We start from the raw sequence: 25838 nt of genomic DNA, 5'->3' as shown, positions 1-25838 counted from the left end.
TAGAGAATATCAGAAGAAATGTGTGCAGAAAACCCCAACTGAACACTCCAGAGAGGAAGGCACTTTCTATGTCAAAGCTAACAAGGAAAAGTAAGGCAAAATAAAACTTAATTACCTAATATTCATTCTCGATTCACCATTCACAAAAGATCCAGCAATGTGTCTCAGAGACCAGTATAAAATTAATCAGGAACTATCCAAAATTAGACTATTAAAATCATTTTTGGAGTTCTAGACACACATATTATTATAAAGACAGATATGGCAACATAAGGCTTTCTGGGTTAGACTGTAATCAACTGAAAAAATATATATACATAAGCTGCTTCAGTTTATGCAATTCCTTCAGATTAAGAGGTTGTGCTATGTTTTAATGCAATGCAACATAATTTGGGGGAAAATGTGGCAGAAGCCCTGGGGAAACAGAGAGGGCAATTCTCACCTGCATGTTCTTTCGGGACGGGGCAGTGGCGTTGGAGTAAGAGCTGACGGAAGATGCGGTGTTCAGGTCATCAGTGCTGATGTTATCCAGGGTGTCACTGAGGCCGCTGCTTACCGAGCTGCTGTCATCCCAGCTAAAGGCAAAACAGGCAGCAGTAATGAGCTAAGCACACGAGGCAAGATGCAAAAGTCACCCACACTCTCATTTAACGTGTGTCACGCGTTGGGAAGAGAATTCTTATTTTTTTAATCTCATGATGAAAAATGTGCACTTTCCATTTTTGGAAAATCATACTGCTAAGAACTGAGCGCAAACCTGAGAGTAATCTTATTGGAGGTTTGCTATGAATCGGTGTCTAGAGCAGATCCAGGGGAATGTTTATAGAATGAATGAAAATACTGCTACAAAGACTGCATGGCATCAGGAAAGAAGAACATTATCCATAACCTTTTTTTTCCCCTGAGAAGGCAATCAGGATTCACACAGCATGTAAGAATTCACCTGTTGTGTTAAAAATTAAAAACAAAACAAAACAAAACAACAGTGCTTTGGTCAGGAACCAGAAAATCATTCCTCATTCTTTCTCCTACCAATAACTACTCCCAATCACTTACCAGATCTTGAAGATTGAGACTTATTCTATCATATCATCCCTCCTGCCATTTCTGGCCTGGGCAACATACAATATTCTTTTATCTGGCCTTCCTGCCTTCAGTCTTTCTCAATAAACTTCATCTGCTACATTTGGGTCAGTGCTTGAACGTTCACATCTGGCCATGTCATTTCCTTATGTCCCACTCTTCAAAGACTTCTCTTTACCAAGGTAGTAGATTCCAAAATGTAATGCACCTGCCCTGCAAGGTGCACAAAGTAATCCCTTGGGGCATAAGAAAAATATCTGAAATTCTGAATATATCTGTTCTTAATCTAAAGAAGAAGAAGTAAAATAGGCTATATTAATATTCATGTGCAGGCTAACATAGGCACCCTCACTTAGTCAGTGTGTCAGAAGATGCAGAAGTAATGTAGGGTGAGCAGGGTCACCTGAATGAGAATGGGAGCTCCACAGGGTGAAGGGTTGAACCATGGTTCTCTCACTTACTGGCTGGTTCTCAGTCTACTATGATACACTGCTGCTCACCTGCACTCTATTAATTGAATTCAGGTAAACTGGATACAGATATTAGATACAGACAAAAGTTAAGTCTCATAAAATGGACAAGTGGCTTTAAAAAAACCACCTGCAAATAATCCACACATTGAAGAGAATATTTGTAACGAAAGCACAAGCTAACCATAAAGGAATGGTAAACCGGTAACTTTTCCTATTCTGCTATGTGTACTTTATGAGTCTCACCATACATTCCAAATAAATTGATGTTTTGAGATCATATAGCAAACCAACTAGAAAAGTAATTATCAAGAAGAAAATTTGAAATTTGAACTTATAGAAAATATTAATGATGATCTCCCCCCAGGTTAGTATTTTGCTTGAGATATTAGCTACTGAGAGCTTAAAACATGATGACCAAACACATTTATAAATCATATTATTACCAATAATAATTGTATTTTTAATGACAGCAAAAGAGTATTTTGTACCACTGTAACAAATACCTGCCATTTGCGGCTGCTCAAATCTTTTGAATATCTTCCCTACATCTTATTTTGATAATTTCCCACATTATGAATCTTACCTTCCGAAGGTAGACTGCAAAAAACTCACATTTCCAGACTCCCTTATAGACAGATATGACATATAACAAAGGGCCTACAGAGTCACAAATGAGAAAGTCTTCTGGCAAACACAGCAGCAGTCATTCAATTTTTCTCTTGTAAACACTGGCAGATATCAGGTCTCTAATTCCAAGGGTCAGAGGTGCCAAGCAGAGGAAGCAGTGATGCCCTAGAGCTATGGTTGGCTAAGCACCTACAAAGAGCCTGGTTCTCCAATCACCCCAATTACTCAGAGAGCCTTCTTATATCACTTCATTCCTTAAATTAGATAGTAGATTCTGTAGTTTGCAACCAAGAACCTCTATCAATACATTCATAATTTTAAAAATATTATTTCTTCTTTAACCTATCTTTAAATTTTTCATGTTTATATATGCAGTGTAATACATAGATTATCTTCTCATAGGAATGCATGCATATAATCATAAAATTATAAATATACACACTTGGGCAATCACTAGTCTAAAGCAAAGTTCAGGCTCCTTTAAAAGACATACGAGGCTTTCCATTATGTGGCCCTAGCTTACCGCTTGAGCTTAAACTCTTTACATCACCTGCCTCACTTTGTGCACTCTGACTTAGAGCTGCATTCAATTCCCATCACCATCACATTATTTCCAACCTCTGTCTTCAATCAAGGCACCCCTGTGCATACCTGACTAACCCATACTTATCTTATAATGCAGTTCTAGCATCCATCTTCTGGGAAGCCCCTTTTACTTGCCGTTGTCGGGATGAATTAGGTAGCTTCCCCTCTGCACTGCCATAATACTATGCAGACTTACAGGACTGGATTTAGCACATTGTCTTATAAATCTATAAATATGTGTCAAAATGGACCATTAGCCTGTGAGCTTTCTAAGCACAGAACTGTGGAGTATTTTTCTTTTAATTTCTACTATTTATGGCAATGGCTGACATAAATGTTGAATAAATTCTCATGGTTTATTGAGATTAAAAGAAAGGCAGTTACAGAGGTAATCTTTCATAGTCACATGAAATGAATTTTTAAGAAATACTTAGCACAATATATTCAGTACTCAAAGAGCAAAATTAAACAAAGAGGAAATTTTACCGTTTTTTAAAAATGAATATTTTTAAAGTAACTATTTCTCTGGCAAGGAAGATAGAATCAATATTTCTAATAATAGCGTTTACCAATGTAAATCCTAGCATTAGCGACTAAAAGTAAATGCGTCAACTCTTACTAGAATTTTAAAATATCAGTTGTCTTAAAACCATTTAAAGACTCAAATGAACACAATGACTTTGTAGTTAAAATGATATAAGTGAAAGAACCCAAAATAAGATAGAAAGTTTCAATCTCTTGAGAGAAAAATAAAAATATATCAAACTAACAAACATCATAGACATGAAGAACAAATTTCCAAATTTGTCCTGGTGTAATGTAAAGCACAATGGATTCCTAAAGTTAAAGCCTTTCACTTGAGCCTTTTGTAGAGGGGCGTAGCTAGTATGTCCACTTAAACTTGCTATTCTGATCTCCCTATCTCACAGAGTAGTGTGGGAAGCAAATGAATCATTTATATGAACCATTTGATAATACTTTACATTTTTCCGTCTCCTCAAACTGCTTTACCTCTAAGATCTCAAATTCTGCAATCTCATTTTTTGATCACAGTCTTCTACACTTCCAGTGCTCTAAAATCTACTGATTTCCTAATTTTTATGTCTAGTTTATAGCTACTTCCTATTATCTACTTTTAATAGCCTTCTTGTGTTTTTTACTCCACTGAACTCTTTACCAAATGATGCAGGATCCAAAGATGCTGGAACAAAAGGATCGCTAAAGTCATAATCTAACCAGTACTCTGTTCTAGTTCTTGCCACCATAATGGTCTTCCGTACTGGTCCTGTCTCTATGTTAATTAAACATGTTTTCTCCATTATTATTTTGGAAAATGACAGCAAATTCAACTAATCAGAATGACTAATATAACAATATTATTGTATATTTCATAATACATAATAATTATAATGACTGAAGGCATATAGATCCAAGTTATCTAACCTCAGGTGATTTCTCAGTGCTACTAAGAAATTCTGCCAACTCCAAAAGTGGTTTTCTTCAAATTCCAAAGATATAGCTTTGTTTCTCTCTTCTTCCTCTGGATTCCAAGATCTTCCTCCTAATACTTTAGTGAAACTGCTTTCATTGAGGTCAATAAATCCATGGACTGAGTGCTTACTATGTGTCCTACTCTTTTAAATATTTTATACAATCTAATCCCAAACAAAACCATGAGACAGGCATTGTAAAGATAAAGGGGTTCGGGTAGTTTGAATGATGTGCCCAAGGCCCATGATGGAGCTGGGATTTGAACCCAGGAATTATGTCCCAAAGCTTGGTCAGTATTCCACTCCCTTGCCTCCCATCTTCTCACCCCTTTTACCTTGAAATACACCAATGATGTGCCTTTACAGGCTCTCTGCAAACTTCACCAGTCCACAGAACCCTTTACTTTTCTCCTCTTCTTTGGGATGCCTTTGAATTCCTCAAAATTCAGTACTTAATCTTAACTCACCTTAGACATTCTTTCTTGGAAATTTCTTAGTCTTTCACAGCTTCAATATCACCTCCATGATTATGACACTCAAATTCACATCTCTAATCCAGACTTCTTTCCTGATCAGCATTTCCAGCCTTCTACTGAACACTTTCTCAAGGATGTCCTGTCAACATCTCAAATTCACTCTACCTAGATTCCATCATTTCTCGTTAACAATTCTTCTCCGTTTCAGTTACTGACTACCTGTTTATCCTTCTGCCATAAAATATTAGTGTTATTACCTCTCTTCTCTCACCTGGATCCACTGTTAATCAAGTTGTCTCTAATCCTTGAAAATCCATCTCAGCTATAGGTGACATGGCCCTCCTTGTGTTCCACATCGCCACTGTGCATGCCTGTCTCTCCTTCCATAAAAGCTATTAGTAAGAATCTGCTCTTATTCATTAAGTGGTGAATAAATTACAGCTCCTCTCCTTTGAAGAACTCACTGCTTATTGTGGAGGTCAGAAGTTTAAACAAATTGTTATAATACAGAATGGCAAGTGTTGTAATAGAGATGAATGTTAAGTGTGTGGCAGGACAGAGCCACTACCACTCATTTGAAGAATTCAAGCATTTCTTCATGACAGAGATACTGCAGAGTGATCAGAGGAAATAAATGTTAACCAGTGTATTACAGCATATATCACTTGTTACAATATAACCACTATTTTGGTGTTTTTCTATCTTCTTGGCCATAATCTGAATTACCTGAAGCCAGAGACTGTGTGACACTTATCTTTATAATTCTAGCATGCAACATGGTGTCAACTATTGAATAGATGACTAGTAGATGTTTGTTAAATAAATGAAGCAGTTTTACTTAGAATACTGCTTCTATCCAATAAAGTTAAGTCGGATTGAATGCAATAATAAATGTAGAATTTGAGAAAAATGTGTTCAACATATTTCTCTGCTAAACAATCTTAAATGAACAAATTTTTCTTGATGACAACATCATTTTCCTTATCTTAAGGTTCTGTGTTTTGACTTTCATCTTTGGTTTTGTAGAGCCAGAATTCTCCCTAGGTAGGATATAATTAACCTTGCTTATTATGGAACACTTAATTAAGTTAAAAACTTCATAGAAAATAGTTTTTCTAACTGACAAAAATGTTAATTTACTCACATAATTAGCCCTGAGTAGTACGTCTCAAACCCGTCAATATATTTTCTTCATCCTTTCATTTTTAAATTCCTTAAGTGCTAAGAATTCTTGACTATATTCTTCATAAAAGGGCAAGTCTTTATCATCTCCAAGTTACAGATCTATTGATCTGCTAAATTCTTCTCAACAATCTAGGATGGCTAAAAAATTACAAATCTGAGTATCTTATCCACATAGTTTGCATTTACACACTGAGTTGTTGCCAGTTTTAAAATATTATGAATAAAGCTGTTAACATTCACATACATTCCATTTATGTGGCATTCTAGAAAAGGCAAAACTATAGATATGTAGGACCGATCAGTGACTGCCAATGGATGGGAGTGTGGGAAGATTTGTGGTGGCTGTTACATGACGATGCATATGTCAAAACTTAGAACTGTAGGAAAAAACACTGTAAAGTAAAAACAAATGTAGCCAATTAACCTGTTGATAAATTACAATTTGGATATACACTAGATTACTCATTAATCTAAGAAGAAAAGGATTGTTTTGGTATGCCTTTTACTATTTATATTTTTAATGCTTAATAACTCAGTGGGGCCAGTGATCTATTTTATTTATCTGGTTGTGCATTTGTAGCTCTGACCCCTACGTTCACCCCTGGAGTTACATTTAGAAGCAGACCTGCTTGAAAACAAATGTGTTATATACTGAGAGTGTTTTTTTTTTTTTTTGCTTTTTATGTTGAAGAATTCTGAAATATTAAGTAAATAAATATTAAAATAATTTTGTAGATTTAAATCTAATTCCAGAGGAAAATGCTAGTCCTGTTTATAAGTAATTTTTCAACACACTCCTGTTTTTTGGTGTGTGGTAGCACTTCATTTAGCAGGTATTCAATCAGGCTCTTTGATAGCTTATACTGGCAGGTCAACTGTACTACTTATACATATACATATAAAACATAGAGATGTTCTTTCAATAAAAACTAATTTCTATACTTCAGGCATTCAACAGTAACCTCAGTCTCAATTTGCCAGCTCATTAAATATTTCATTAATGAAATAAACAAACATGCTTCCTTTAGATGTACTCAGTTCCAACCCTAATTCAACTACAATCATGGAAATGCCGCTCACTAAGGTGATATTATCTCTGATTGCTATAAAAACACCTTCTTATACCTAAACTTTTAACAATATACTATTTTGTTAGCTTATTTTATTAAAAGTTAAAATAAGAAATAGCCATTTAAACAATGTTTGTGTATCTTTTAAAATTATTTGATTATACATTGCATGTTTTTTAGAAAATATGGATGTTTAATATTTGTCAGTTATCTGAGTGTTCTTAGGCCAATGCTGTTGGAACACTATGGAACCAAGCGCCTGAGGTTTACCATCAACGTAAGGTTCCTCCTCCAGGGTACCAGCATGTCTTACTCCCTCATGCACGATGATTCTTGCAATATGTACCTGATTCTTAATGCTGACAGTAATCACCTGGTCGGACTCTACATGTATCACCAACCATAGGTTACTGTACACTGCTTTAGATTTGTGGATGCCACTCTCACTTACATCTCAGTCCTCTGAATATCACTTAGATATATAGGACAGGTCTCGAAACAAGTCCTAAATCTTTCCCCACAACATCCTCATTCTGAACTCTAAATTAAAACTCATATATCCTTGGTTCCATTTTCAAGTACTTTAAGAACATAAAAAGTTTTAAAATGTTAAGCAAATTCAACATTTTTTATATATGATTTAAATGAAAATTCTGGAGTCAAGTTTGCCATTGGTAGATAATGCAGATAATGTAAATAAACTGTTCATTCCAGTGTCTGAGACCTGTGGACATTCCACAAACATATAGTTTGATATACTAGAAGTATTTGGGCACTGCAGACACTTAAGACGAATGTGGAGATTCCCATTTATTCCACAAGTGTCTACTATAAAATGGGGATTTTTAAAGATGTAAGTGAGGTAGCAGAAACAGAAAAAAATCTAGAGGCTAGAAGAAAAGGGGATACAAACTCCTAACATTTCATTGGTATATTAGAGGTCCAGTGTTAAAAATCTCATAAGATAATCATACTGAGAAAAATTGCTCTCTTCCAACCTAGATATTGGAAAACATAATAAGATATGATAAAGCATAAGTTCTAAGGATTTTACTAAATATTTCTTAAGACAAATAATTATTTCATGAAAAGAAAAACGAAGTCTCCGTAGCTATCCATAAGATCACTGCGTAAAAACTTCTGGATATGCTTCCTGTTTCTGAGGGAAAAGTAAACAACATTTGCCTAAGAAAATAAAGTCACCACTTAAAACAAAACTCGATCACATTCCAGGATAGCTTTGTTTTCCATTACCATTGTTTATGCCAATTTGAAAAATACACATAAGGAGATACAGGTATCTTAAAACTATTTAGACATAATGAACTTTGCAATAATAATTTTTAAAATACTGAGAGTCAACTGTCTAGGCTTTGCACTTTGGTACTAATATGTTAAGTCAATGATATTTTCCTCAAGACTAAATGAGCACAAAACCACTTAGACCTATGCCATACATTTTTTTTTTTTTTAATCAGCAAACACAATACACTACCTTCCACATTTGAGCACAGCAACTGGTGAAGTGTAAATTCTATATTACTTCAGGGTCATTGATAGAAAGCAATGGAGTGTATTTCAACAACGATTTATTCAGCATTTCCCTGGAAAAATATTTTATTACCAAGAAAAAAAGAATATCATTAAAAAAGACCTTAGAATTGTAGAAACCTAAGTATATAACAACGTCAATATACTAAACATGATTTTATGTTAAAAATAGTCCTTTCAACCTATACAATGAACATGGTCTTTATTGCAGTTTTTTAAAAAGTTCCTTCTACTTTTAAAGTGTTTCATCCTTCCACTGTTTAACTGTGCAGTGGGGCATAAGCAACTGGTTTATAATCCAGTTGAAGCGTCATTTCCTCTATGAATCCTTCCATGATTTCCAAGGAAACATTAACTCTTCCATGTCTGTATTTACTACAAGTGTGCTCCCACTGTTCTGTAAATTATCTGCTTGCAAAGTGGGTTCAGCTACAGGACTGCGGTTGAGGGCAAATAGAGCGACTTCTCTTTTGCAGTTTCAGTGCTCAGGTTGGCATCTGGCCCATGATAGGTTCCTAGTGTTTGGGGAATAAATCAATTGTGAGTGAAAAAATGTTGCCTGCCATATCAGTAAACAAAGGATGTTGCAGCCATCAAGCTATCACATTAGAGCTGCCCCTCAGGATAGAAACAGCTTGCCCACCATCAAGCCATCAGCCCTGCAGCTACCTCCCAAGGGTGCACGCTGAGGAGACTCAGGATGGGAAAACACAGGATACTAGCCCCAGATAGCTGAGGTACATATCAAAGGAATGATTTCAATGAGCCCAGCCTTTTGCATCTTCTTATAGTAGAAAAGCACTAAATTCATTAACCTGAGATGTCTGCTTTTCTTTAATTAACGGTCGTCTTTTGATGTTCTGACTACCTGGTCTTTGTTGCAAAAACTCCTATATATCCTGGCTCTGCCCTTATCTCTTTGGAGCAGTCCCTCCAAGCTATCTAAGAGTCTGTGTCCAGGCTTAAGTCCTCAGTTTTGTCTACCAAATAAAACACAATTTCCATGCTTAGGTTGTGCATTTTTTTCAATTGACACAATAAATTATCCAGTCTTACAGTCACGAACTACAGCCTTAATCTGTGATTCACTCACTCATTCTAACACTCAAATGTGCATATAATTATGGACTGTGGTTAAAAATCAATGTGATTTTGTGAGAGAAAAACCAATCAGAAAGACCTACTACTTCTGGGTGAATAAAGAACAGCCTGTGAGGAGATCGTTGTAAACAGTCATTAAGTAGACAACTGAAGGGTGAAGGAGAGCCATCTGTGAAAAGGGTGGAGAAGACAGCAGTACAGGAAGAGGAGACAGCCAGTGTAAAGACCCAGAAGCCACAAAGGTCAAAGGGCAGCAGGACTGTGCAGCAGCAGGCAAGGGGAAAGTGCCAGTTCTGAGACTGGGAAGGGGGGCAGAGGAAGCCCTTCAAGGATCTTCTAGACAATGCGAAGACATGAGGTAAAGAAGCGTAGAAGTGCGAAGCTCAATGAAGAGGCTATTGCAACATCCTTCAGTTTTTGATGAGGGGTTTACAAGTAAATTAAAAGAAGGCAGTTTCAAGATATATTTGGAGGTAGAGAGGACAGGATTTGCTGTTGGATGGTGTGACAAAATAAGATATATATATTTGCTTTCTGTCCCCAGTTGCTGATTCAGAGCCACTAAAAATTTTGTAACTTTCTTAGTGATAGATGTGCTAGAACCTTTTGTTCTAGTATTTTTGTTCTAATATTAGAGACTTTTGTTCTAATATTTGGTCTTGGGCTCCGGTGCCTAACACAGAGCTCCTAAATCCCTTGGAACTTCCTGGGTGACAGGAGCATCTTTTGTTCTAATAAGACAACTCTTGGTTGGCTCCTGGATAGCCCATTGGTCTTTAGTTTAAAACCACAATTCATAACTATTTGCACACTTACATATTAGAATGAGTGAATGTATCACAGATTAAGGCCTTAGTTTGTGACTTTGTAAGACTACATCATTCATTGATTTATCTCACACCTCCATCCTCTGGGAGGGAGAGAAGCTGAAGATTGAGTTAAGGTATTATGCCTGAATAATGAAGCTTCCATAAAAATCCATAATTTATGGGGTTCATAGAGCTTCCAAGTGAACACAGGGAGGTGCTGGGAGGGTGGCATGCCAAGAGAGGGCTTAGATGTTCCATGCCCCTCTCTATACCTTGCTCTATGTAACACTTCAATTGGCTGGTCATCTATATCCTTTGTCATATCCTTTATAATAAACCAGTAAATATAAGTAAATGTTTCCCTGAGTTTTGTGAGACATTCTAGCAAATTTTTGAACCTGTGGAGGGGATCATGGGAGCCCCCAATTTACAGCTGGCCAGTCAGAAATATGGGAGGTCTGGGCTTACAATTGGCTTCTGAAGCGGCGCAGTCTTATGGGACTGAGCCCTTAACTTTGTGGGATCAGATGTAAACTCTGGGTAAATAGTGCCAGCACTGAGCTGAATTGAATTGTAGGGTACGCAGCTGGTGTTGAAGAATCAGTTGGTGTGGGGAAAAAAAACCCCAAACATTTGGTGTCAGAAGTATTTAGTGAGTAGGTTGTATAGAAAACAGTTTTCCTTTAGTTGGAATGTGGTAAAAGAGAAAACAGAAAGACTCTAGATCTCTTGCATAGTTTTAATCTTAAATTTTGTTTGCACTTAGTACCATTATTTTCATATATCAAGGGAAGTTTATATGAGTTTACAATATCATAGTTTAAGTGTATAACTCTTTACAAAACTGGCAATTCACGGCAACACGGGGTTAAAGTCTCTCTATTTTCGTTATTTTTAGTGTGCACAAAATGCTATATATTTATCCATGAAATATTTAGAGAGACCACCATAAATACTGTGGGGATTTTGGGTAAGGAGGGCATCAATAAACTCTATCCCTTTTCTTTTCTCTAGAAAACAAATAATGAATATTTACAACTATTCTATTATGGCATCAGATAGGGTAAGATAAACAAAAGAGAAAAAGCTCTTGTTCTTTATAAGAGAAAGCCCTACGTAGATTTGATTAAATGTGATGAATGGTGTTAGCTTGAAATGAATTTATGTAATCAGGCAGATTTTTTGTTTTAATGTTATCTGAGGCAGATAAGAAACATCTATTTTTGTGTTTATTACTATATGGGCTGAAATCACGAGATAAAATAATCTTATTAAAAATTACTTTGCTGAACCACATCACTGGAACGATGCTTTTATTATGGTTTCACTAGTTTATTTCAAAGCCCATTTTCACGATGCTGTTATATGGTTGAAATGTGTACAAGTTTATTTAAAGGTTTTCTATTAGTGACAAGTTGAGAATATAACATATAACTCATATGAAAGCTAACTCAGGATTCATTAAGGTCCATTTGGTATCTTTTTGTATTAAGTAAAAGACCAATACGTGTTCATTGTTGAAAACTCAGAAGTCCAGAAATGTATAAAAGAGGCAAAGTAATTAATCTGTAATCCCACCTAGAAGTACCCACCAGTAACATTTTATAATTTCTGTCAGTCATTTTCTGGATGTACAATATACACATATGTAACATACCTGGTTGAGACCTTGCTGATTATACCTGATTATATATCTGATTGCACATTCTTCATTTATTTCATATCACCTTATAGTGATTTTTAATATCCTTAAATTTTTTTTGACACAAGTATATTATATGAATTATTATATATTTTACCATTTCTGTTTTAGGATATATGAAATACTTTATAGTTTTTTTTACTGTTGTTAGTAATACTGCAATGAAAGTATTCAAGTTACATTTATGATTATTTTCTTAGGATAAATTCCTAGAGAGAGAATTAGTGATTCACAGAATACAAACATTTGAAACACTGCAGATGTAGCATAATAAATGAAGAACACATTATTTTACACTCCTGCCAGCCATGTGAGTGCCAATCTTACAAAACCTGGATACTTTCAGGTATGTGATTTCCTTCAGTAATTCAAAAATTTTGAAATGTGAAATAGTTGTTTAATGTAGTTTTAATTAAATTGAGCAATTGTGAGATTAAATTTTCGATAGGTTTATTTGCTATTTTTATATCTATAAATTGTCTATGTCCTTCGTGTATTTTTCTAATAGAGTTTAAACAACATATAGGTATTAGATTTTTATATATTTAAAGTACTTCAAATATTTCTCAATCTATTTCTTGGTTTTTAGTTTTATTTATTGTATTTTAATATATAGGGTTCAAAAAAATCAATCTTTGATCTTTTCTTCTACAATTTCTCCCAGAAAAATTTGCATATATAATCTGATTTCTCCTCCTCCTTTTTATATTCCATTATTATGGTAAAGTAAGAAACTATTTTTTTAAACAAACAGTGAATTTCAAAGAGATCATTTATTGATAACTATTCCTTTCTATTTATTATTATAGTTCACTTATCAAGTCTCAATATATGCTATTTTTAAATGATTATGTATGTAATACCATACATACATGTAATACCATGCTGTTCTAGTATAGTGAGGTCCAGAGGTTTTTTAATATATTTTTTTAAGACTAAAGACTACAGCTTAAAAATATATATTTAACTAAGAATTCAAGCCTTTTAAAAAACTTTCTCAAAATTATAGTAATTAGCTATTCTTCTGAAAAAATTATTACCGTGCATAGCTTTATTCACTAATTAGTGCATGAAACATTTATTGAATGGTGTCATTATGGAAAATACTGAGAATACAGAAATCAAAAAGATATTATAGAGACATAAGTTTTCCTTTAATGTAGAAAATGTGTAATTCTCACTTTTGAGAACTCGGACTTTTTTTTGATATCTGAACATTTAGTTCTAGACATCTTACTTAATAAGTAGCAATCACAGCTACTCATCCTCAGCTAAGTGGTCTCCCCTCTCTAAAACCTCCTTTATCACTTGAAATATTTTTGGCATTAGCCATCTTTCAGAAGAAGAGAAGTCCCCAAATTACTATAATCTCATGGTTGAGTGAACAGAAACATTATGTAGAGATAAAAGGACTTAGATAAAACCCAACAACTTAGCTACAGACCTAATGGCAAACAAGGTTGAAAATGGAAATCTGTTCCATGTTACCTTGCTTGAGATAGCATACGTTAAAGTAACAAGAACTCAATAAAATATTTTTATTTTTAAGAGAAATATTATTAACAATGAAGAAATATTTTTGCTCTGAGATACATAAAATATGTTATATAAAAACATTCCAGATTCTTCCATTCAACTTTCGGAAAGCTGCCTTGGTAAAGAACATTGTTTTACAAGCCACTCCAGCAAGTGAATATCTCTAGGAGGGGGTGAAAGATAGTTCAGAGTCAGAGAGATGTTTGCCAGGAAATTCACATCCCAGCAGTGAAGAACAACAGATGGCAGCAGTAACAATGAAAACTTGCAGCAGATCCTGGCTGGCACGCTTTCAAAATAGCCATTTATATTTCCCACCACAAACAGCTAACTGCTGTCTCCTTGTATCGTATGCATGGATATAAAGGAGAAAAAAATGCAAGAATGACAGTTAAATTGCCTTGACAGGGAAAGGATTAAACCTTAAAAGCAAGAGTGAAGTGATGATGTGACCCTGGCTAGGTGTCTGAGTCTCCTGAGATTTCCCAGGCACCTAACTCATTGCTGATGCTTTGCCTAAACTATCTCTGGGTCTGAAATGTTGCCAGCTGCTCCCAATCTACTCTCTCACTTTCCACATCAGTCTCTGTCTCTGAGCCTGGCTTAGTAACTTCTATTTGATCTCTGTCTTCTTCCAGATGAAGATTTCATCCACAGATTTTTGTTGCTAATCCTGGATCATAATCTCTGACCAGATTCATCTTGTGTCCCACCCAGGAGGAAGTGAGGATTCAGAAAAGGTGACACTTCAAGACGAGGCAGTGATTGGTAAACAGACCATCTCTCACCTTAGGCAGGTAAAGTGGAGTCAGGGCACACCAAAAAAGAAAGAGGGCAGAACAGAAGCAAGCAAGAGAGGTCATTGAGTCCTCGCACACTGGGGAGTTAGTGGATTTATAGGAGTTGAAAAGGCTCAGAACATAAACAGGAGGAAAAAAAAATGTGATACTCAGTAACAAAAAAGGATTTTGACAAATGAGTCAGTCTTCCATCTGAAACAGAGAGCATTTTTATCAGTTGAGCAGAAATCAATTTCCCAGGATTTAGTGAGGGCAAACAGAGGAGCCTGAGGGAATGATGTAAAGCCGTGGAGAAAAGCATCTCCTTTTCAGGTAGTTTGGGATGCAGGTTATGATGTTATTCCTTAGTCCTCTCAAGAGAGGAGAACTAGGTTTTATTCTATAAGCTTGGAGGAAGTCAGGTAATTGCTTGGGGCATGTCCTACGTGGTACTGATTCATGGGATTGATTTTGAGAATTGTATTTCTCTTTTCCACATGGTGGATTTAATACTGTCTTGTCTTAGCTTCAGGCATAAGATAGATATATGGAAGACTCTTCTCAGGCTTGCATGAGTTAAAATGTTAGGGTCAGAAAATGAATTTTTTCAGTAGTGTTTAAACCAAATCTACTGCATTTCCTATATTCCATCTGGGTTACAACTAGGGCTGTCAATAGCCTATGTAGGACTTCCCTGGTGGCAAAGTGGTTAAGAATCTGCCTTGCAATGCAGGGCACACGGGTTTGAGCCCTGGTCTGGGAAGATCCCGCATGCCGCGGAGCAAGGAAGCCCGTGCGCCACAACTACTGAGCCTGCGTGCTGCAACTGCTGAAGCCCGCACTTCTAGAGCCCGTGCTCCACAACAAGAGAAGCCACCAAAATGAGAAGCCTGTGCACCGCAACAAAGAGCAGCACCCACTCGCCACAACTAGAGAAAGCCTGCGCGCAGCAACGAAGACACAAAGCAGCTAATAAATAAATAAAAAAATAGCCTATGTAGCAAGTGTATTTATATAGTTCCACAGAAGCATGGCTTTGAAAGCAGTGTGGTCTGGATTTCAGCTCCACAGTCATTCAGCTGTGCGTACAAGTATACAACTTGTATGATCCTATATGATCATGGAAGCACATGCCCAAGACAAAAACCTAGATTTCTCCATCTTGTACGACCTAAATCCAATTGGTCACCAAGCTCAATCTGATCTCTATTCCCTCCATTTGCATTTCTTCATCCCCAATGCCACTGTCTTAATTAATGATCCCACTACTTCCCAGTAGACTAGTACTGCTATCTCCTAATTGCCATCTCGGCCTCTGGTCTGGTCCAGTGCATCCTCCAAAAAGCCAGAATAAATTACCAAGAACTTAGCATGGTACAAAGACTCTTCGAAGTCTGCTCTTTGTGTTTTAGCCTAGTTTCCCATTGCTTCTCTACCTATAGTCATGTGCAGCTACCTTGCACTTTTTCAAGTGTTCTCTCAATTTCATAAATTCATGCATTCCTTAATGTATTTTTCTGTATGTACATTTCCCCCAGACTGTTACATGTCTTTAGTTCCTTCTCAAAAACCTTCCCAAACACCTGAGGCTCTTACATAACGCTCCTGTGTATTCTGTGAGTATCCAATTCAAATTTTTATACTCCTCATTATAGCACTTCTCTCACCAAATTGATATTACTTATTTTTTTAATCTATCTTTTTCCTTGGGATGTGATCTGCTTGAAGGTAATTTCTGATTACATGTATAATAAATTTTGTAAGCTTGTACAAATATCATGGGTTACATTAACAATACATTCATATAAGATTGGGAAATTTCATTCTCAAAAAGCTAAAATATGACAATCTCCCAATCTTTGCCTGTCCTTCAGACAAAATCTCTGAAAAATAAAATGCAGCAATTCGGTAATTTTTTACTCTTCAAATGTTAACACATAAAGGACTAGGTTGAGTCCAGTAAGAATTCAAATAAGGCAAAAGATGCAGATTTTGGCATTGCTAAGCCGAAGCCTTTCTACTGATCTTCCTTTCCTTTTCCCTAAGTGGTCTCATTCAGTCTCATTACAACATATTGCAATTTATTCACTTCAGCCTCATAGGAAGCAGCTAGGTTTTACTGAGGGGCCAAAATATATGAAAGAAACCTATCTTCAATCCTAGAATCATTGCTTGTCTCACTCTACAGACAGAACTCTCCCATTTGTGCTCACTCTGAGGTCTGGGCTCTTTGAGTGGACTGGTGAAATAAAAACACCAGGAACCCTTCAATTGTGTTTATAAACATATATGTTCATATTCTTTCTCTCTTTTACCCTTACACTTTCTTTAATCCTTGAGTTTGAATTGATTGAGGAAGTTTACAGAAGTCACTTTCAGCAACTGGAATACCTTCCTGTGGAGACTACCTAACTTGCAAGGCTTTCTGGAACTTTGGTATTGACAGAGGTAATGCATAGTATGAAATACAGCAATATGCTGTCTATCATATCAAGAAATATTTTAAAATATCTTTCATGTGTAAGACACTATAACTAGGTGTTATACGCTTCTGATTTATAATCTGGTAATTATCAATAAAAAACACTTTTTCTTTACTCTTCCTCATATTCTTGAGGGTTTTCTCTAATAATAACTAAAATAGTACACATTTATCATTGTGTAGTTACAAAGTATTATAATTATGACCTTAAAAGAACAAATGATTTAGGATGCTCATAATGATATGACAGGGTTAATGTCGTCCTCCAAGTTTAAATATGTAATTTGCAATCATCTCAGTAATTGTTGCTACTTTATCAGGTATAGTTTTTTGATTTGGAGAATTATTTTCTTCTCATTAAAATGTTGTATTGATATCATTATATTCATTGAGTCATCTTAATTAAAAATAAATAGCCCATAACCTAACAAACTAGACATAATGTTATACCTTGGGCATTTGAAATTCATATTTTTTAGATTGCTCTTGGGATAAAGGACGAGCAGACTTCATAGCTGCAATGTTGGAAGGAAATTCCAATCTGGCCCAAGTCTTCGCAAACAATCAGCTTCACAGTGTTTTTAGATAAACTCAAATGAATGGACGTGGTATGAACATCTCCTCCTCCAATTGTATTCAAAATTGTTGCTTTAGAATTTCTCTTCAAAAATACAAATAGTAAGAAAACGATTATTAAGACATCTTGGTAAATCACAGTCTTCTGAATATGCCCTAGAATAAGTATATCTTCTAATGTAAAAGGAAAGATGATTTGAGGTAGGAAATAATGCTTACTGGGAAAGAAGAAACTTGTCTATTTTCCTGCTTAATGCGCCACTGTTTTTTTTTTTTGCGGTACGCGGGCCTCTCACTGTTGTGGCTTCTCCCGTTGCAGAGCACAGGCTCCGGACGCGCAGGCTCAGCGGCCATGGTTCACGGGCCCAGCCGCTCGGCGGCATGTGGGATCTTCCTGGACCGGGGCACGAACCCACGTCCCCTGCATCGGCAGGCGGACTCTCAACCACTGCGCCACCAGGGAAGCCCTGTGCCACTGTTTTTGATGTTTGTTTGTGTTAGTCTCTAGAGTCCCTGTGTTTTGTCAAACTGACACAGAGAGCATATGGCCTCTGGCCCCTACAGCTTGCTTTTCCAGTGCTCTGCAAATCTTTATACTACAGTGATGTGTGTTTTATTTCCAAACATTTAATATTTGGATTTGTTGTATTACTTCCATCACAACTTCATATACCATGAGATTTAATGGTACTTTCGATTTCCTAATCAAAGCTTAAAATGCCTCCTCTGTTCTTTTATTCCATTCTTGATTTATGAGCGCCTTCTAAATTCCAGGCTCCATACTAATTGCTGTTATAAAATAATAAAGAAAAATGAGATTGTGTCCTCAGTAAGCAAATAGGATGCAGAAAAATATAGATGGGTAAATATCTATAACTGAGAACCTGAATTTTAGCTTATTTTTAGTCAATGACAGAAAATTAAGAATGCGTTATGGAAAATCTACCCCTGAATTTGTTCCCAAAACAGGCAGTCACAGATGTAGCCACAGAAACTTGAAAATGTTACTTAATGAATCATATTCATTGTTTATAAAATAATTTCTACTTTCATTTATTCATTCATGCTCCAAGGATTTGCTAGGTGCTTATTCAGTCTATGAAGATGAAAGGAACAAAATCCAGCCCCCTAGGATTTGACCAAATGGAAATTATTGTGGGAAGTAAACATGACTTGGCAAGTTTCTCTGGGGGATTTGACCCACCAACCAGATAATACTTAATCAATATATGAAAGCCAAATACATACCTTACTCTGCACTATGCAACAGGGAGACATAAAATGTCTGCATCGCCTTACTACGGAATAGCCTTAGAACTTGGTTTAAGGCCCAAGTGAATATGGATGAAACAGTTGAGAAAATAATACTTTCAAAGGTTAAAATGAGTTCTTTTTCCTGGCATTAGAAAAATATTACCATACCAAGCATGAGCACATCTTTAAAGATGTATTTATCTTATACACTGTAACACTCCCTCGATATAAGCCAAGTACTTCAGATGGGGCTGACCACTCCCCGCTCCCTCGACTCCCAATTTTCACAGGTACCAATGTGAAATGTTACTTAAAATATCCTTGAACTTGAATGTGAACTTCGCATGAATTCAAGAAATTCTGCAAGAATCTGGGCTATATGGAAGCTGTGCCCTGCATTACTATATCCCCAGCTCCCCAGCACTTTGTATATATTAGGTTTGGATATTTGCTGGAATAATAATGAATGAATGTCACAGGCTGAAAAATATCAGGAAAATTAAATAAGCATTTTCCTTCTTACCCTTATGATTGCTCTTTAACTCACAGTGAGTGAGTGCTATTTGGATAATGAACTGAGCATGATAGTGATTCTTCGTATTTTGTCCAGACTTTAAAATGAAAACTCACAAAGGAAGAAAAGGAGGAACAATAAGAAATGTAGCCAAAGAACAGATGAATTACTTGCTAGACCCTGATTAAAACACTGTTTTCACATAACATTTACCTTGAGTTAAGTTTCTGATCTGTTGAACGTGCTGAGTAATGAGGATTTATCATAGGATTATTTCCTGAATCACTAATTTTCAACAATTTTAAAACTGTCAACATTAATCAAAGAACAATGCATTTTAGCAAGAAAGGGCCAATAGTGCACCTCCAAAGAATCGATTATAATCCTCTCCTAAAACCAACTTTGTTTACAAAGCTAAGGTTATTATTAAATGTTACATCTTCAAATGAGCTTTCAAATGTCAAAACACTGGAGAGACCTTCAAGATGGCGGAAGAGTAAGACATGGAGATCACCTTCCTCCCCACAAATACATCAGAACTACGTCTACATGTGGAACAACTCTTACAGAACACCTACTGAACGGTGGCAGAAGACCTCAGACCAAAGGCAAGAAACTCCCCACATACCTGGGTAGGGCAAAAGAAAAAAGAAAAAACAGAGACAAAAGAATAGGGATGGGACCTGCCCTTCTGGGAGGGAGCTGTGAAGGAGGAAAGGTTTCCACACACTAGGAAGCCCCTTCACTGGAGGAGACGGGGGGTGGGATGGGGGGAGCTTTGGAGCCACGGAGGAGAGCGCAGCAACAGGGGTGCAGAGGGCAAAGCGGAGAGACTCCTGCACAGAGGATCCGTGCGACCAGCACTCACCAGCTCGAGAGGCTTGTCTGCTCACCTGCCAGGGCGGGCGGGGGCTGGGAGCTGAGGCTCGGGCTTCGGTTGGATCTCAGGGAGAGGACTGGGGTTGGCTGTGTGAACACAGCCTGCAGGGGGTTAGTGCACCACGGCTAGCCAGGAGGGAGTCCGGGAAAATGTCTGGACCTGCCTAAGAGGCAAGAGACCATTGTTTCGGGGTGCGCAAGGAGAGGAGATTCAGAGCACCACCTAAATGAGCTCCAGAGACAGGTGTGAGCCACGGCTATCAGCGTGGACACCAGAGACAGGCATGAGATGCTAAGGCTGCTACTGCAGCCACCAAGAAGCCTGAGAGCAAGCACAGGACACTCTCCACACCTCCCCTCCCGGGAGCCTGTGCAGCCCGCCACTGCCAGGGTCCCGTGATCCAGGGACAACTACCCTGGGAGAACACACGGCGTGCCTCAGGTTGGTGCAACGTCACGCCGGCCTCTGCAGCCCCAGGCTTGCCCCGCATTCCGCACCCCTCCCTCCACCACCCCCCCACCATGGCCTGAGTGAGCCAGAGCCCCCGAATCAGCTGCTCCTTCAACCCCGTCCTGTCTGGGCGGGAACAGACGCCCTCAGGCAACCTACATGCAGAGGCAGGGCCAAATCCAAAGCTGAACCCCAGGAGCTGTGCCAACAAAGAAGACAAAGGGAAATCTCTCCCAGCAGCCTCAGGAACAGCAGATTAAACCTCCACAATCAACTTGATGTACCCTGCATCTGTGGAATACCTGAAGAGACAAATAATCATCCCAAACTGGAGGTGGTGGACGCTGGGAGCAGTGATATATATATAAAATTTTCCTTTTTCTCTTTTTGTGAATGTGTAAGTGTATGCTACTTTGTGTGATTCTGTCTGTATAGCTTTGCTTTTACCATTTGTCCTAGGGTTATGTCTGTCCGTTTTTTTTTGTTGTTTGTTTTAGTATAGTTTTTAGCGCTTGGTATCACTGGTGGATTTGTTTTTAGTTTGGTTGCTCTCTCTTTTTTTTCTTTTTTCATTACTTTAAAAATTTTTTATTTTTAATAATTATTTTTGATTTTAATAACTTAATTTTATTTCTTCCTTCCTTCCTTCCCTCCCTCCCTCCTTCCTTCCTTCTGTCCTTCCTTCCTTTCTTTCTTTCTCTTTTTCTTCCTTTTCTTCTGAGCCATGTGGCTGACATGGTCTTGGTACTCTGGCCATGCGTCAGTCCTGTGCCTCTGAGGTGGAAGAGCCAAGTTCAGGACATTGGTCCACCAGAGACCTCCCAGCTCCACTTAATACCAAATGGCAAAAGCTCTCCCAGAGATCTCCATCTCTATGCTAAGACCCAGCTCCACTCAATGACCAGCAAGCTACAGTGCTGGACACCCTATGCCAAACAACTAGCAAGACAGGAACACAACCCCACCCATTAGCAGAGAGGCTGGCTAAAATCATAATAAAGTCAGACACACCAAAAAACACCACCAGATGTGGTCCAGCCCACCAGAAACAGAAGATCCAGCCTCATCCACCAGAACACAGGCACTAGCCCCCTCCACGAGGAAGCCTACATACCCCACTGACCCAACCTTACCCACTGTGGCAGACACCAAAAAAAAAGGGAACTAAGAACCAGCAGCCAGTGAAAAGGAGACCCCCAAACACAGTACGTTGAGCAAAATGGGAAGACAGAGAAATATGCAGTAGATGAAGGAGCAAGGTAAAAACCCACCAGACCAAACAAATGAAGAGGAAATAGGCAGTCTACCTGAAAAAGAATTCAGAGTAATGATAGTAAAGATGATCCAAATCTTGCAAGTAGAATGGAGAAAATACAAGAAATGTTTAACAAGGACCTAGAAGAACTAAAGAGCAAACAAACAATGATGAACAACACAATAAATGAAATTTAAAATTTTCGAGAAGGAATGAGTAGCAGAATAACTGATGCAGAAGGACGGATAAGTGACTTGGAAGATAAAATATTGGAAATAACTACTGCAGAGCAGAATAAAGAAAAAAGAATGAAAAGAAATGAGGGCAGTCTCAGAGACCTCTGGGACAACATTAAATGCACCAACATTCAAATTATAGGGGTCCCAGCAGAAGATGACAAAAAGGGACTGAGAAAATATTTGAAGAGATTATAGTTGAAAACTTCCCTAATATGGGAAAGGAATTGGTGAATCAACTCCAGGAAGCACAGAGAGTCCCATACAGGATAAATCCAAGGAGAAACATGCCAAGACACATATTAATCAAACTATCAAAAACTAAATACACAGAACAAATATTAAAAGCAGCAAGGGAAAAACAACAAATCACATAAAAGGGAATCTGCAAAAGGTTAACCGCTGATCTTTCAGCAGAAACTCTGCAAGCCAGAAGGGAGTGGCAGACATATTTAAAGTGATGAAAGGGAAAAACCTACAACCAAGATTACTCTACCCAGGAAGGATCTCATTCAGATTCGATGGAGAAATTAAAACCTTTACAGACAAGCAAAAGCTAAGAGAATTCAGCACCACCAAACCAGCTTTACAGCAAATGCTAAAGGAACTTCTCTAGGCAGGAAACACAAGAGAAGGAAAAAACCTACAATAACAAACCCAAATCAATTAAGAAAATGGTAATAGGACCATACATATCGATAATTACCTTAAATGTAAATGGATTAAATGCTACAACCAAAAGACACAGACTGGCTGAATGGATACAAAAACAAGAACTGCATATATGCTGTCTACAAGAGACCCACTTCAGACCTAGGGACACATACAGAGTGAAGGTGAGGGGATGGAAAAAGATATTCCATGCACATGGAAATCAAAAGAAAGCTGGAGTAGCAATTCTCATATCATGCAAAACAGACTTTAAAATGAAAACTATTACAAGAGACAGAGAAGGACACTACATAATGATCAAGCGATAAATCCAAGAAGAAGATATAACAATTGTAAACATTTATTCACCCAACATAGGAGCACCTAATACATAAGGCAAATGATAACAGCCATAAAAGGGGAAATTGACAGTAACACAATCATTGTAGGGGACTTTCACACCCCACTTTCACCAATGGACACATCATCCAAAATGAAAATAAATAAGGCAACACAAGCTTTAAATGACACATTAAACAAGATGGACTTAATTGATATTTACAGGACATTCCATCCAAAAATAACAGAATACCCTTCCTTCTCAAGTGCTTATGGAACATTCTCCAGGATCGATCATTACTTGGGTCACAAATCAAGCCTTGGTAGATTTAAGAAAATTGAAATCGTATCAAGTATCTTTTTCTGACCCCTATGCTATGAGACTGGATATCAATTCCAGGGAAAAAAACTGTAAAAATACAAACACATGGAGGCTAAACAATATGCTACTAAATAACCAAGAGATCACTGAAGTCAAAGAGGAAATCAAAAAATACCTAGAAACAAATTGCAAGGAAAAAAAGATGACCCAAAACCTATGGGATGCAGCAAAAGCAGTTCTAAGAGGGAAGTTTATAGCAATATAATCCTACCTCAAGAAACAAGAAACATCTCAAATAAACAACCTAATCTTACACCTAAAGCAATTAGAAAAAGAAGAACAAAAAAACCCCAAAGTTAGCAGAAGGAAAGAAATCATAAAGATAAGAACAGAAATAAATGAAAAAGAAATGAAGGAAACAATAGCAAAGATCAATAAAACTCAAAGCTGGTTCTTTGAGAAGATAAACAAAATTGATAAACCATTAGCCAGAATCATCAAGAAGAAAAGGGAGAAGACTCAAATCAATAGAATTAGAAATGAAGGAGGAGAAGTAACAACTGACACTGCAGAAATACAAAGGATCATGAGAGATTACTACCAGCAACTCTATGCCGCTAAAATGGACAACCTGGAAGAAATGGACAAATTCTTAGAAAAGCACAACCTTCTGAGACTGAACCAGGAAGAAATAGATAATATAAACCGACCAATCAGAAGCACTGAAATTTAGACTGTGATTAAAAATCTTCCAATAAACAAAAGCCCAGGACCAGATGGCTTCACAGGCGAATTCTATCAAACATTTAGAGAAGAGCTAACACCTACCCTTCTCAAACTCTTCCAAAATATACCAGAGGGAGGAACACTCCCAGACTCATTCTCCGAGGCCACCATCACCCTGATACCAAAACCAGACAACGATGTCACAAAGAAAGAAAACTATAGGGCAATATCACTAATGAACATAGATGCAAAAATCCTCAACAAAATACTAGCAAACAGAATCCAACAACACACTGAAAGGATCATACACCGTGATCAAGTGGGGTTTATCCCAGGAATGCAAGGATTCTTCAATATACGCAAATCAATCAATGTGATAAACCATATTAACAAATTGAAGGAGAAAAAGCATATGATCATCTAATAGATGCAGAAAAAGCTTTTGACAAAATTCAACACGCATTTATGATAAAAACCCTCCAGAAAGTAGGCATAGAGGGAACTTACCTCAACATAATAAAGGCCGTATATGACAAACCCACAGCCAATATTGTTCTCAATGATGAAAAACTGAAAGCATTTCCACTAAGATCAAGAACAAGACAAGGTTGCCCACTCTCACCACTATTATTCAACATAATTTTGGAAGTTTTAGCCACAGCAGTCAGAGAAGAAAAAGAAATAAAAGGAACCCAAATCAGAAAAGAAGTAGTAAAGCTGTCACTGTTTGCCGATGACATAGTATTATACATAGAGAATCCTAAAGATGCTACCACAAAACTACTAGAGCTAATCAACGAATTTGGTAAAGTAGCAGGTTACAAAATGGAGAGGGGGAAGGGTAAGCTGGGACAAAGTGAGAGACTGGCATGGACTTATATATACTACCAAATGTAAAATAGATAGCTAGTGGAAAGCAGCCGCTTAGCACAGGAAGATCAGCTCAGTGCTTTGTGACGACCTAGAGGGGTGGGATAGGGAGGGGGGGAGGGAGACGTAGGAGGGAGGAGATATGGGGACATATGTATATGTATAGATGATTCACTTTGTTATAAAGCAGAAACTAACACACCATTGTAAAATTATACTCCAATAAAGATGTTTAAAAAAAGTCAAAACATCAGTAAGAATCAATAGGTATTATTTATATGATCTTTAACACTTCAAGCACATGACCTAAGTCGGGTCTCCTGAATTCGCTAGGTTAGTAATCCATTGTATTTCAAAAAGGCATTTTAAGATATAAACTGCACTCTTTTCAATTATATTATGCCATTTTACAATATAATAGTTACTTGAGTAAAAAGCTAAATTTGTATCTCTTTGGATATGTTCACACTTACACACACACACATGCCCACACAAAGCTCAGAAATGGCTCCAACTCTCTGCAAGATGCCATTCATCTTTCACTTTTATTGTTAGAGTTTGGAAGTGAAAGCATGGACTCCATGCAGAGGGATTTTTCACATGTTTTTAACTTTTATCTTTGAAATCAATGGATTTTAGAAATATGAAAGCAACTACTGTAGAACTGTCTTTATCACTTTAAAGATAGGTCATAGAGACTTGTATGGGGCGTCAACCATAGCAATTTCTGTTTTAGAGAAAATTTAAAAACATATGTGGAGGTAATTTTAAGAAGAACCTATAAAAGCAGTGCCTAGGGTTACTCTGTAATAAAGT

General features: G+C 37.2%; 1 protein-coding gene across 1 annotated transcript in view; it reads right to left on the bottom strand.

The window, feature by feature from the left end:
• LOC111167248 (neuron navigator 3) overlaps positions 1 to 25838 on the bottom strand; it is a 163779-nt gene that overhangs the window by 91943 nt on the left and 45998 nt on the right. The window contains exon 5 of the mRNA XM_022559895.3: positions 443 to 575. Within this exon, the coding sequence (XP_022415603.2) occupies positions 443 to 575 (133 nt within the window). The remainder of the gene's footprint in view (positions 1 to 442; positions 576 to 25838) is intronic.

Source organism: Delphinapterus leucas, chromosome 11 (genome assembly GCF_059928025.1).
Source record: "Delphinapterus leucas isolate spDelLeu-1000000601 "Yukka" chromosome 11, BTC_Dleu_Yukka2, whole genome shotgun sequence".
Lineage (NCBI taxonomy): Eukaryota > Metazoa > Chordata > Mammalia > Artiodactyla > Monodontidae > Delphinapterus > Delphinapterus leucas.
The sequence above is the reverse complement of the archived record's forward strand: the minus strand, read 5'-3'. Positions and strand labels throughout refer to the sequence as shown.